Source organism: Caretta caretta, chromosome 1 (genome assembly GCF_965140235.1).
Source record: "Caretta caretta isolate rCarCar2 chromosome 1, rCarCar1.hap1, whole genome shotgun sequence".
NCBI classification, from domain to species: domain Eukaryota; kingdom Metazoa; phylum Chordata; order Testudines; family Cheloniidae; genus Caretta; species Caretta caretta.
In genome coordinates this window covers 8,089,423-8,103,124 of record NC_134206.1, presented here as the reverse complement: position 1 = coordinate 8,103,124, position 13,702 = coordinate 8,089,423, and the positions used below count along the sequence as shown (strand labels likewise).

General features: G+C 46.7%; 1 protein-coding gene across 1 annotated transcript; it reads right to left on the bottom strand.

The window, feature by feature from the left end:
* Nucleotides 1–12,444: 12,444 nt before the first annotated feature.
* On the bottom strand, nt 12,445–13,383 carry LOC125629693 (olfactory receptor 52P1-like). The gene has a single exon (XM_048835082.2). It carries the CDS (start codon nt 13,381–13,383, stop codon nt 12,445–12,447), a length of 939 nt encoding a protein of 312 aa, XP_048691039.2.
* Nucleotides 13,384–13,702: the final 319 nt, after the last annotated feature.

The following is a 13,702-nucleotide window of genomic DNA, read 5'->3' as shown; positions in this document are numbered from 1 at the left end:
TCCATATTTTATGGTGCTCCTTTCATCAATAATTCCTACACATCGTGGTGTGGGAAACCTTAATAGGTGCCAGCAGGAAACACGAGTGGATACTGATTTTCCCTGATTGTTCCTTAGGCCTTATATGTACTGCCAAGTTTTTTTGCCAAAATGCAGCAGTTGGTGAAGAAATAGTGGAGGTGTAAACACTACAAAGCCACTTTTGATGATGGAACTCCTTAGTTTCAGGGACGGAATAAAGGCACCTGAATGAGAGTTGTAAGGCCGTTTGCTGAAAAGTTTTGTCGCTGAGGTGCCAGTGTAGACACGATGCTTGATTTCATTGCTGTAATTGGCCTCCTGAAGGCATCCCACAATGCCCATCCTAACCACGCTGGTCAGGAGTTTCAACTCTGCTGCCCTGCATCCAAGTAAATACTTTCCACTCCTCCCCCTTTAAAGGCCCAGGAATTTTGAAATTCCCCTTCCTGTTTACTGGGTGTAGAGTGTTCACATCACATCTTCCCAGGTAGCCATGGTGGATCCATGCCGCAAATGGTCTTCCACTTGGACCAGTGTGGATCTGCTGGATCTGCTCAGTATTTGGAGAGAGGATGCTGTGCAGTCCCAGCTGTGCTCCAGCTGTAGGAATTTCGATACCTAGGGGAAGATTTCTTGCAGCTTGCAGGAAAAGGGCTTTGATCGGGAGAAGTGGAAGTGCAGAGCAAAGGTGAAGGAGCTGAGGCACACGTACCAGCAGGCAAGGGAGGCAAACAGTTGCTCCTGTGCTGCGCCCCAGAGTTGCCATTTTTATAAGGAGTTGGATGCTATCCTTGGTAGTGACCCCACTTCCACCACCAAGAGCCCTGTGGATACTTCGGTGGGGCCGGAGCCAATGGAAATTCGACCTAACCCAGAGGAGGAGGTCATCAATAATGATGTGGAGGCATTAAAAGATGTGGAGCCCATGCCAGGGTTGCCCAGTGCTGTGTCCAGTCAGGAGCTGTTCTCCACTCTGCAGGTGTCTTATCAGTCACAATCAGGTGAGCCAGAAGCAGGAGAGAAGGCCCCTAGTAAGTGGTTTTGCTTTGTGAAGTGCAGAGGTGGGTTGAGGGAAGAGAAATGTACAAGGCTGGCTGTGTTTGTGTGTGCTGGCATTTCCGCAAGCAGCTAGGGTGTTGATGCACACCAAGAACAGGGTGTTGATGCACACCAAGATTTTACTGGAATCCTCCGGAGAGATCTCTAGGAAACTTTCCTGCAGGTACTTGCCAATCCTCTGCTGGAGGTTCCTTGACAGAACTGCTTTGTTCCTTCCCCCATTGAGGGACACTTTCTCACGCCATTCAGCCATTACTTGGGCAAGGACCAAAGGAGCACACAGGCAAGTATCATAGGGACCAGGGCGGAAACCGCAAGCATGTAGTAGATGCATGCTTGCTTTCTTGCTTACTCTCAGGAGAGAGGTATCTGCCACAATGACCCCCACCTGTAGAAAACTTTAGAGTATTGTCCCCTGAGAAGTGCCCCGCGACCCTTTTCACATTGCTTTTTTCCCACCCCCAATGTCCACCACCCCTGGAAACACTCACCATCAGGACAGTGGGGTGGGAGGAGGTATTGTTTCATATTCTCTGTGTATATATAAAGTCTGCTGCAGTTTCCACAGTATGCATCCGATGAAGTGAGCTGTAGCTCACTGAAGCTTATGCTCAAATAAATTGGTTAGTCTCTAAGGTGCCACAAGTACTCCTTTTCTTTTTGCGAATACAGACTAACACGGCTGTTACTCTGAAACCATCCTTGTAGTGTTCGCCGGCAGGTGTGCTTGTCAAGGGTCAGTGGAAAAGTGACTGGTGTGTTACCAACAGTGTATTTTAACGTTGTGTTTCAATGCTGTACGTGTACTTAATGATCATGCTTCTTTTTATTGTTTCTTGTGCTTCACCAGATATGTCTTTGAAAGAAGGCACTCCCTCCACTCCAGCTGAGTGTTTCCTCCCAGTGAGAAAGCACCCAAGCCAGAGCAAGAAAGATATATTCTGGGAGGTGCTGCAGTATTCTGATGCGGACAAGACGGAATGCAGGCAGTGGAGGGAAAGCGAGAAGCAGGAAAGTAAAGAAAAAGAGGCATACACTAGGGATGCAATGGAGAGGCTGTTAAAAGTTTTGGGGCAGCAAACCACCATTCTGCAGTCCCTCCTGATGCTCCAGACTGAGCAGATGGGTGCCCGCCCTCCCCTTCGGCACATTCAGAACTCTTTCCCATGTCCTCCCCAAACTCCAGCCGCACATTCCTTTCCGATTTCTGGGACGTCTCACTTTACCGTTCACTCCACCTCCGCAGACACCTTTTCAAATGAAAACTGGACTTATGGTCAGCTGTGCTTGTGTGCATCATGTTGCGTTTTTTTTGGCAATAAAAGCAAAGTTATTTAAATGATAAGCTCTGTTTATTTGTTTCTGTGGAAGTTATGATAGCAGATGGCAGCAGGAAACAAGCAGGCAGATTTATCATTTCCTTATATTGAACCCTAGGCCAGAACAATCAAAACTGCTTCCTACCCTACCAAAACTGGACTTCATTATACATTACAAACCCAAGGATAGCAACAAATATTACTCATTCTCCTTTTCAAAGTGCTACTGCAAAGCCTCCCTGATTCGAATTGCCCCCCATTATGCCCCTCTAACAGCCTTGGTGTCTGGCTGCTCAAAATCAACAGCCAAGTGCTCTGTCTCAGCAGTGCACCCCTGAGCAAACTTTTTACCCTTCCCTTTACAAATATTATACAACAAGCAACACATGGCTATGGGAATATTTTCCTCATTGAGGTCTAACTTGTTGTCATAAATATGGGGGAAGGGTAAACCCCTTTAAAATCCCTCCTGGCCAGAGGAAAAATTCTCTCACCTGTAAAGGATTAAGAAGCTAAAGGTAACCTCATTGGCACCTGACCAAAATGACCAATGAGGAGACAAGATACTTTCAAAAGCTGGGAGGAGGGAGAAAAACAAAGGCTCTGTGTCTGTCTGTATGATGCTTTTGCCGGAGACAGAACAGGAATGGAGTCTTAGAACTTAGTAAGTAATCTAGCTAGGTATGTGTTAGATTATGATTTCTTTAAATGGCTGATAAAATAGCTGTGCTGCCCCAACTGCGGAGGGGCGACAGACGGCACACATATTCCGATTTTGGCCCCAGATGCCTTGTGATGGAATATATCCATCGGAAGGGATATTTTTTCCATGGTGTTGCAGGCATTCATGGATCACCGCAGGTGATTCATAGTCATCAATGTAGTATGGTCCGGAAAAGTGCATGATGCATGAAAATAGGAACACCAGCCTTTACAAAATCCTAAAAGCAGGGACTTTCTTTCCAGACCAGAAGATCCCTGTAGGGGATGTTGAAAGACCCACAGTGATCCTGGGAGACCTGGCATACCCCTCAATGCCAGGGCTCATGAAGCCGTACACAGGGAAACTGGAGACAAGTAAGGAGCATTTCAACAATAGGCTGAGTAGGAGCAGGATGACCGTGGAATGGGCATTTGGCACGCTAGTGATGCCTTTTTGACAAGTGTCAGGGTTCCTTCCCCACTCTGAACTCTAGGGTACAGATGTGGGGACCTGCATGAAAACCTCCTAAGCTTACTTTTACCAGCTTAGGTTAAAACTTCCCCAAGGTATAAATTATTTTACCCTTTGCCCTTGGATTCCACTGCCACCACCAAACTTTATCTGGGTTCCTGAAAAAATGTAGTTTGGACACGTCTTTCCCTCCACAATCCTCCCAACCCTTGCACCCCACTTCCTGGGGAAGGTTTGGTAAAAATCCTCACCAATTTGCATAGGTGACCACAGACCCAAACGCTTGGATCTTAGAACAATGAAAAAGCATTCAGTTTCTTACAAGAAGACTTTTAATAGAAGTAAAAAAGGAATCACCTCTGTAAAATCAGAATGGTAGATACCTTACAGGGTAATTAGATTCAAACATAGAGAATCCCTCTAGGCAAAACCAATGTCATGCATGTTGCCAAGAGTCAAGGTCTTGTGCAGCAGGATGTGATTAATGCCCTGCCCAGTCGGGTTGACACAGCCCCAGCGAATGACTTCCCAACTCCAAACTGATTTGTGACCGAAGAGTAGCAGCCTGGAGTCACCAGCTTCCACACTGCAATCGCCACATGCTTCTCCACCGAGAAAGCAGGTCTCATTTGGGTGTCCTTCCACTGCAGGGCTGGGATAAGCACAGTACACAATTCCAGGAAGGTGGCTTTTCACATCCAAAAGTTCTGCAGCCACTACTTGTCATCTCAGACCTGCATAACAATGCGATTCCACCACTGCGTTCTAGTTTCCCAAGCCCAAATGTGACGTTCCCTCATGTTAACTGTTCCGTGAATGCCAAAATTAATCTAAAGCTGCTGCTATCCACATCAGACACCACATCAGCCAACTGTGACTCCTGTTGCCTTTGCAACTTCAAGATTGTTACCAGCAAATACACTGCTGGTAACACACCAGTCACTTTCCTACTGACTCTTGACAGGCACACATGCCTGTGAATACTACAAGCATGGTGAGTGTTCCCAGGGGTGGTGGACATTGTGCTTAGGAGAAAAGCAATGTGAAAAGGGTCGTGGGGCACTTCTCAGGGGACAACATTGCCATTCGTGATGTGCTACTGACAGCTAGCAGAGCTGTGCGGCATCCATTCCTGTAGAAAGAGGTATCAGGCTGAGCAGAAATCAAGGGACGTTGAAAAATGCTAGAAACTGGAGAGAGAAGCACATGGAATGTTGGGATGGAAAGCAATGCATCATGGGACATTGATTCCGGAGCTATGATGTGATGCAATCTGCTTTGCCTTCCCACAACACCAATCGGCACAAGATAGAGAACTGAACTGTGGGATAGCTACCCATACTGCACTGCTCTCACTGTCTTTGCGACTGCCCCACATGTGGACGCTCTATGCTGAAAGAGAAAGACAGCATGAACATACAACAATGATTTCCTTTTAAGGCTTTTTGGCCATTGACCAAACTTTCAGTGAAAAAAATCTGCCAATTTACACATAGGCTCAATACAATGAAACCCAGGCTAGCAAGCCCATGCTGCAGGGAGTTTCCATTCATGAAGTTACTGAAAATCTGAGAGTGGGGAAAAAACACCTTTGCCAAGACATATGCCGGGGGAAACATCCCAACTAGAACCCACCTCAGGGAAAAGACTTGGGCATCATTGATAGCAGCTCCACGGAAACACCTGCTCATTTGCAGTAGTGGCCACAACAAAGACAATGTTCAGATGCCTAAGGAATGGGAGGGAAAATATCCTGCTCTGGAGATGCACTCCCTTTTGGTCACCCAGTCTCTATAAAGGATGTAGAAGATAGAAAGGGGATTTCCCAAGCAGGCTGTGAGAATGGGGGAGGCTGCAGTATGGGGACAGACTGAAAAGTCTGGGACTGGTTAGTTTAGAGAAGAGACAATTAAGGGGGCATACAATAGAGGAGAACAAAATAAAGAATGGAACTGATTACATTGAAATGGACAAACAGAGAACAGCTCCCAGCCAGTAATAGCTATCTACAGATACCCTTCAAAAGGGCCAATTCCCCAAAGAGGAGGCAAATTATCAGCAAAACTGATTGTGAGGAAAAATTTAGACAGACAAATGGGAATGAAAAATGGAAGTTCTTTAAGAAGAGTTTATGAGAGAACCAAAAAGCATTGATTCCACAATCAAGAAAGTGGAGAACTTTGATTGAAAACCCAGTTCAGTAGCAAAGTGAAGGCAGCAATTGAGGGGGGGAAAGCAATATATAACAAATGGGGGAAAGGGAAAATCGATAGCAAGCAATAGAAATTGGAAGTTATGAAAATTGATACAGGATGTTACAGACATCGGGGGAAATCCATGCTTTGCAGGGCTAAGGATAAGAAAAAGGAGGTTATTAATTATCATAAGAACAAAAGAAACCCAAGAAAATGTATAGGCCAATTCCTAGAGGGAGAAAGGAAACTTGTTAATGTTGGAGAAAAGGGAGACGTGTTCAAGAAATAGTTTTGTTCTGCATTTGGAAAGGAGCAGTATCAGGTACTCAGCTCACACACAGTCATGAAATACTTTTCCAATCCATTAGCTGTCAAAGAGGATGTTAAACAGCATCTACAGTAGAACCTCAGAGTTACAAAAACCAGAGTTACGAGCTGACTGATCACCAAACATCTCATTCCGAATCAGAAGTAGGCAGTCGGGCAGCAACAGAGCCTCCCCACATCAGACCCCCAAATGAAATAAAGGACAGTTCTTCATTAAAGTGCTGCTCCGATTAATCTCTGGGAAGCTGTTTAAGGGGATCAGGTTGTATATTCACGCAGTGGCAGGTCTGTTATGTCACCTAAACTTTTGGCACCCAGGTGATCACTGGCCACATTGTGATATTCCTTGGTATGCCCACTTCAGAATATGCTGGTCTTTCACTCTAGCTATGTGTCCCCAGCAAGAAGGCTGCCAAGACTGGCACAACGCTGATGGGAGCGGTAGTGGGTTCAAGAATTCCTCACGCCTGTTCTTGTGCTGCTGATCTTGATACGGAGCAGCTGCTGGAGACTGTGAGCAATGAAAACATCAGCCTGGAGTTCCTCAGCCCCCCACATTTTCCTTTCATCCACTGGAGCTGGGGTACCCATTGTTCTATAGATCTCTAGCTTTGTAGCAAGCCTGCGGCCATGACATTCCCACAAATGCTGCACTGTAAGAGCGCAGCCCCCACATCTTTCTAGCAGCATCCAGCCCTATCTAAGAAGCTGCCTTCTGCCCAACAGTGCCTCTAGACAGGTTAATACTGAGCTGGTTGCAGTTTGCAATTGCAGGCTGCTTGGTGGTAATGATGAGGGACTTAGTGTTATGTGGATTATTAACCAGACTAATGCGCACTGCTTCATGCCCAGCCAGATCAGTGCTCAACCGCAGCAGTTCACAGTGCTACACCTGCTATTTCCACTGAAGTGGATGGACTTACAGAGCCTTGAGTGTTTGTAACTGGCACCTAGGGTGGGATGCGCATTAGAAGTGGCAGAGAGAGGGAGGCATGTGTGTGTGTGAGGAGTTAGAAAGGAAAGGGAGAGAAAAGGCACCAAAATTCATGGAGAGAGAGAGTGAGATGGGACAAAATCCACGAGAACAGGGACTCCCTGCCTCTTCCATTCTGCGGAGCACTTTCCAAGGGAGAGACTGTCAGGGTTCCCCCTCCCCACACACTCTGAACTTGGGGTACAGATGTGGGGACCCACATGAAAGACCCCGTAAGCTTATATTCTACCAGTTTAGGTTAAAACTTCCCCAAGGCACAAATTCCTGTCCTTGTCCTTGGACGGTATTGCTGCCACCATCGAGTGATTTTATCAAAAACTCAGGGAAGGATCACTTGGAATCCCTATTCCCCCAAAATATCCCCCCAAGCCCCTTCACCCCCTTTCCTGGGGAGACTTGAGAAGAATAGACCAACTAATTGCCTTAGCAATGTGTGCACAGACTAGACCCTTTGTCTTCAGGACACTGAAATTTATCAGGTTTTTAAAAGAAGAACTTTATGATAAAGAAAAAAGTAAAAGAATTACATCTGCAAAATCCAGATGGAAGGTAACTTTACAGGTTAATAAAAAGATTTCAAAGAAAGAGGATTCCCCTCTAGCTTCATCTTCACAGTTACAAAAACAGGAATCAAACCTCCTCGGTAGCATAAAAGATTTCTCAGTTGAAATCCCGGATGATTCACCACTTGTAACACCAACAGACGCTGGTCGTCAGTGGGCGGGATCGAACCTTGGACCTTTGGAGCTTAGTACATGACCCTCTACCACATGAGGTAAAAGCCAACTCCCTATTAGTTAAGGCTGTCAAGCAGACTCATTTTATCTCTCTCTTTAAGTGGTCTCGGTGCCACTAGATGGGACAGAACACCACACCCAGGAGGCGTGTGGGTTATACAGAGAGAGTTGCATGCCAAACGCCAGGGCCCAGAGACTAGATTTGGCTTCACTCCCCCAGACTCTCCAATTCCTTCAACACACCTTCCCAGAGCCCCTCCCCTCCCGCCCCCCCGCCTTGGGCAAACTCTGTTTTCAGTTTCCTTCTTTCAGGGCACAGGATCGTTAAAGCAAACAGATCCAGGCTTTCCAAAAGGGGTTGCTAAACCAATTCCTCTACTTTACACAGCACAAGAGATACCCGGATCCAGTTAAACACAGTACCACACTTGTACACTATTCCCACCTCAGTGTCCTCACTGCCCTGGAGCATTCTTTGGGATTTCGTCAGAGCCCTCTAAGGTGTCCAGAGGCCACCTCCTGGCTTCTCCTCCATCTGGAGTCTGCCTCTCTGCTGCAGCCATAGCTCTGAAACCAAAGAGTCCCCTCTGCCTCCATTGTGCCTCTCTCCTGCCCCAGCTTCTTCTGACTCATCCAGTCTCTGTGTTTGTAAAGGGCTGGACCAATACTGCCTCTCTCTGGTCCCTCTTCTGGGGAGGTTCCATTCCTTCCAAGCCCACCCCTCAGCAGAGAAGCTGGAGAAAACGGATTTTATCTAAAATGCAGTTACTCCTTTCTTCTATCCACTCAAGCCTCCTGCCTCTGAGCACAAGGAGCATGAGCGAAGAGTACAGTAAAAGCCCCAAGACATAAGGATAGAGATCATAGAATCATAGAATATCAGGGTTGGAAGGGACCTCAGGAGGTCATCTAGTCCAACCCCCTGCTCAAAGCAGGACCAATCCCCAATTAAATCATCCCAGCCAGGGCTTTGTCAAGCCTGACCTTAACAACTTCTAAGGAAGGAGATTCTACCACCTCCCTAAGTAACGCATTCCAGTGTTTCACCACCCTCCTAGTGAAAAAGTTTTTCCTAATATCCAACCTAAACCTCCCCCACTGCAACTTGAGACCATTACTCCTTGTCCTGTCCTCTTCTACCACTGAGAATAGTCTAGAACCATCCTCTCTGGAACCACCTCTCAGGTAGTTGAAAGCAGCTCTCAAATCCCCCCTCATTCTTCTCTTCTGCAGACTAAACAATCCCAGTTCCCTCAGCCTCTCCTCATAAGTCATGTGTTCCAGACCCCTAATCATTTTTGTTGCCCTTCGCTGGACTCTCTCCAATTTATCCACATCCTTCTTGAAGTGTGGGGCCCAAAACTGGACACAGTACTCCAGATGAGGCCTCACCAATGTCGAGATGGTTCCTACAATCAAATGTGAGTAAATAGGTGTGACATGGTCAGAAAGGGTTATGCAACTAGCATGCTAATTGACCAAAATTCAACCTTTAAAGACATATTAGAGAAGTATATAAATGGTCAATAGGACCATTTCTCATAAATAGCAACATAGCCATGGGAAATGGACTTGAGCTTTAAAATGCAAACCTGTACTGTTAGAGAATTAGAGGTGTCAGGGTTCCCTCCCCACTCTGAACTCTGGGGTACAGATGTGGGGATCTGCATGAAAGACCCCCTAAGCTTATTTCAGCTTAGGTTAAAAACTTCCCCAAGGCACAATTTCTTCCTTGCCCTTGGTATCGCTGCCACCACCAAGTGATTTAAACAAACATTCAGGGAGGGCCACTTGGAGCCCTATCTCCTCCAAAATATCCCCCCAAACTCCTACACCCCCTTTCCTGGGGAGGCTTGAGAATAACCACCTAACCAATTGGTTACAAAGTGAGCACAGACCTAAACCCCTGGGTCTTTAGGACACTGAAAATCAATCAGGTTCTTAAAAGAAGAATTTTATTTTTAAAAAAAGGTAAAAGAATCACCTTGGTAAAATCAGGATGGAAGGTAACTTTACAGGGTAACAAAAGATTTAAAACACAGAGGAATTCCCTCTAGGCAACTTTAAAGTTACAAAAACAGGAATAAACCTCCCTCTAGCACAGAGAAAAGTCACAAGCTCAAACAAATGATAACCTAATGCACCTCACCTTGCTTACTTTCACTTTTTGTAGTATGAGAGACTCGTTTCAGGATGGTCTGCAGGAGAAGGAGTTTTCTGCCTGGCCCTTCTCAGTCCCAGGAGAGAGCTCACAAACAAAGAGCCCAAACAAAGCCTCCCACCCCCCACCCCAGATTTGAAAGTATCTTCTTTCCCATATTGGTCCTTTTGGTCAGGTGTCAACCAGGTTACTTGAGCTTCTTAACTCCTTACAGGTAAAGGAGGAATTCTAGCCTACCCTTAGCTGTATGGTTATGACAAGAGGTAATCCTAATTGTATGTGTTTATATATATCTTGTTAGATGTTAACCATCTAAACAGATGGTTCCTGTCTGTTGGTATATCTGTTGATTCAAAGATCAAAAGAAAATAGTAACATTGAAATTAAACGTGGGTGTAATAATTTCATTGTCTAGACTTCTATTTGATGTTTGTAGTTAACTACCAATGCATGCTTAATGGATAATTACCTTATGCTGATGAATGGAAGAGTTACCAGTGTATTCACAGAAAATAGGTAATTCTATTTCAAAGCAACAATTCTTCATTATCATAGCCTGCAAATGGTCCTTAAAAGAATACTTGGGTCCTGATCCTGTCATCTCAAATCCGCTTCAGCTTCGTCAGGAGAAGCTCAAGTCACAAGGCTGAGGTCTGCAGCTCCATTCTGGATCACCTTGATCCTGAACATTGGGCTGCAAGCGAAGGGTTAATTCTGAAAGATCTCTTGGCAACTGTAAAGCTCACCATCTCGACCATGAAACTGACTTAAGAATTCTACTCATATCTCTATGTATAACGATGTCCAGTTACTGCAGGGCAGAGGGATGCACTGGGTCATTAACTGGGGCCGCCTCCTACCCGCACGCAGGCTCCTTGTCAGGCTGCAGCATCTCCCGTCCCATCCCCAGAGCAGAGGGAGCCCAACTGGGGGGGCTGGGTGGGAGGAGGAGATTGTGATGGGATGTACCTCTGCGAGAAGCCTGGAAGCTGTTGGAACTGCTGTGCCCCCAAACCATTCAGCTGGGTTGGCCTCTTCCCCTGCTCTGCTGGTGACACACAGCCAGCCCCTCCGGGCCCTGTTCTCACCCAACACGACAGCAGGTGTTGCCACACACTCAACTAAGTTACCTGAGTGCTTTACCTAAGCTACTCATGGACCATCAGCCAATATCCCAGCTCCCCAGCCTTGCACCCCTCCAGGAGCATAGAGTCAGAATTACACCGTCTTGCACAACACAGAGATGTGTACGGTGCAAGCTCATTAATTAGCCTCTCCCCCCTCGATGGGGGAAGATATGCACCTTTCTTTGCTAATGGAGCTAAGAGTCCCAAACACTTCACTCAAAAACACACTAGTTAAGATGAAACATAAATCAGGTTTATTAACTACAGAAGGATAGATGCTAAATGATTATAAGTGATAAAAGAACAGATCAAAACAGGTTGCTCAGGAAGTGAAACAAACCTGCAGCTTAAGACTTATACATGCTTGATAGGATTTGAATCAGCAATATCTCACCCTGACTGATGATACAAGCAGGCTTACAGATTCCTGAGGAAAAGGCTGTACCTGCTTTGAAGCCTGGGTTCCCCTGCCCCATTCAAACTCCTTTGTCTTCCTCTGAGCTTCTTGCAGATGTTGAGTTGTGGGGCAGTGAAGACAAGAGATGATTTCACTCCCCACCTTTTATAGTTTCTTCCAGTTTTCTGAAAAGTCTGTGTATGTGACGTGCAGGGTCCACCCCCATTGGCCAAACATTCTCCGTTGTCTCCGTACTCCCTCCGTGGAGGCTTTCTTATACAGAGTTCCTGTGCTAGTGGATTCTTCCCTCGATGAGTGTTTATGACAGCAATTAACACTGTCTAGCTAATCCTTTGACATAACTGAAAGGCTGGTTTTGGGTGTTTCCAGCCTCGTATCACACTTTAGGAACTCACACAAAGCATGATTTCATTACTTCATATACAACGCAAGGAGGTATCAATGTTAAGCAGATTAAGCCCTTTAGAATGATACCTCACAGGACATACTTTGTACAAAACGTACCATAATTGCATCACCATGGTAAATATGGAGTGCTTTGGAGTGCAGAGTGTCACAAGGACGATCCAGAGAGTTACAGGAGGTGGGGAGGAGAGGAGAGAGTGAGGGCCAGGGCCTTGAGGGGAAGACACATAGCAGGGGCGTAACCTGGGGGAAGATGCATGGTACATGGGTGGGGCCTCATGCTTCCAGTTACCAGGAATTAGAAAGGCGGCAACCCTCGGAGTTGCACATAGTCAGATTCCCCAGTTTGTCACACTGACACAGCACAGTAAAGTCAGGAAAGGGTTTCAGGTCTCTTTGACTGGCCAGTCAGTGATTCAGGGAAGAGGGCCCAGCACCATGTCACCAGCCAGCTCTGCATGGAGCTCAGTCTGAGAGCCAGATAACCAGGAGAAAGCTTTAGGACCCTTAATGAGTAAAGAGCTGGAGCAGACTATCCCGAATCTGTTGGCTCCTCAACCCATAGATGATGGGGTTTAACATGGGGGGCACCAGGAGATACATGTTGTTCATGAGAACGTGGAAATGCAGGGCCATATTGTGCCCAAACCGTTCCGTGAGGGCGGAGAAGAGATGTGCGATGTAACAGGCTAAGATGACACAGAAGTGGGAGCCGCAGGTCCCAAAAGTCTTGAGGCGGGCCTCCTTTGTTGGGAGGCTGAAGATGACCCTGAGGATCTGGGTATAGGACATGGAGATACAAAACACATCCACGCCGGTCACCAAGAATGCCACAGCCAGGCTGTAGTAACTACTGAGGCGGATGTCGGCGCAAGCCAGCTTCACTACAGCTATGTGCTTGCAGTATGTGTAGGGAATGATGTTGGTTCTGCAATATGGCCACCTCCTCGCCAGGAAGGGATAGGGCAATGCGAGCATGACGCCACGCAGCACCAGGGCCAGGCCAATTTTGGCCACCACAGGGTTTGTCAGAGTGGTGGAATATCTCAGGGGATCACAGATGGCCACGTAGCGATCAAAAGCCATGGCCACAAGGATCCCAGAATGCACCAAAGAGCAGCTGAGAAGGCAGAACATCTGGATGAGGCAGGCGCTGAAATTGATCTCCCTGGAATTGAACCAGAAGATACTTAGAATTTTGGGTACGACGGCCGTAGATGGGACCATGTCGGCGATGACCAGCATGCAGAGGAAATAGTACATGGGCCCATGGAGGCTTGGCTCCCTCTTCACGATGAACAGGATGGTGAAGTTCCCCAGGATGACTATGGCATACATGGCACAGAAGGGGATGGAGAGCCAGACTTGGGCTCCCTCCAGGCCAGGAATGCCCAGCAGGATGAAGGTGGAGGGGTTGGTGAAGTCGGTTGAGTTGGAATCTGACATGGAGTAGGAGAGAAGGTTTCCAACGCTGAGGCAGAATGGTGTTTCCTGCATGTACCGTGCGTTCCCCTGACTTCCTGTATGTGCCCAGGGTCTAGGGCGATGGTCGCAGGACAAATGTCTGGATGGAAAGAAAATGTTAATATTAGACACTACATACACAGCTGGAGGCTTGTCTCATGGAGGAAGCAGGTTGGTCGCTCTTCACACACTGAAAAATGACATTTTAATGATTAAGATAAATGAATTATGAACTGTCATCAATATAAAGGGAAGGGTAAACCCCTTTAAAATCCCTCCTGGCCAGAGGAAAAATTCTCTC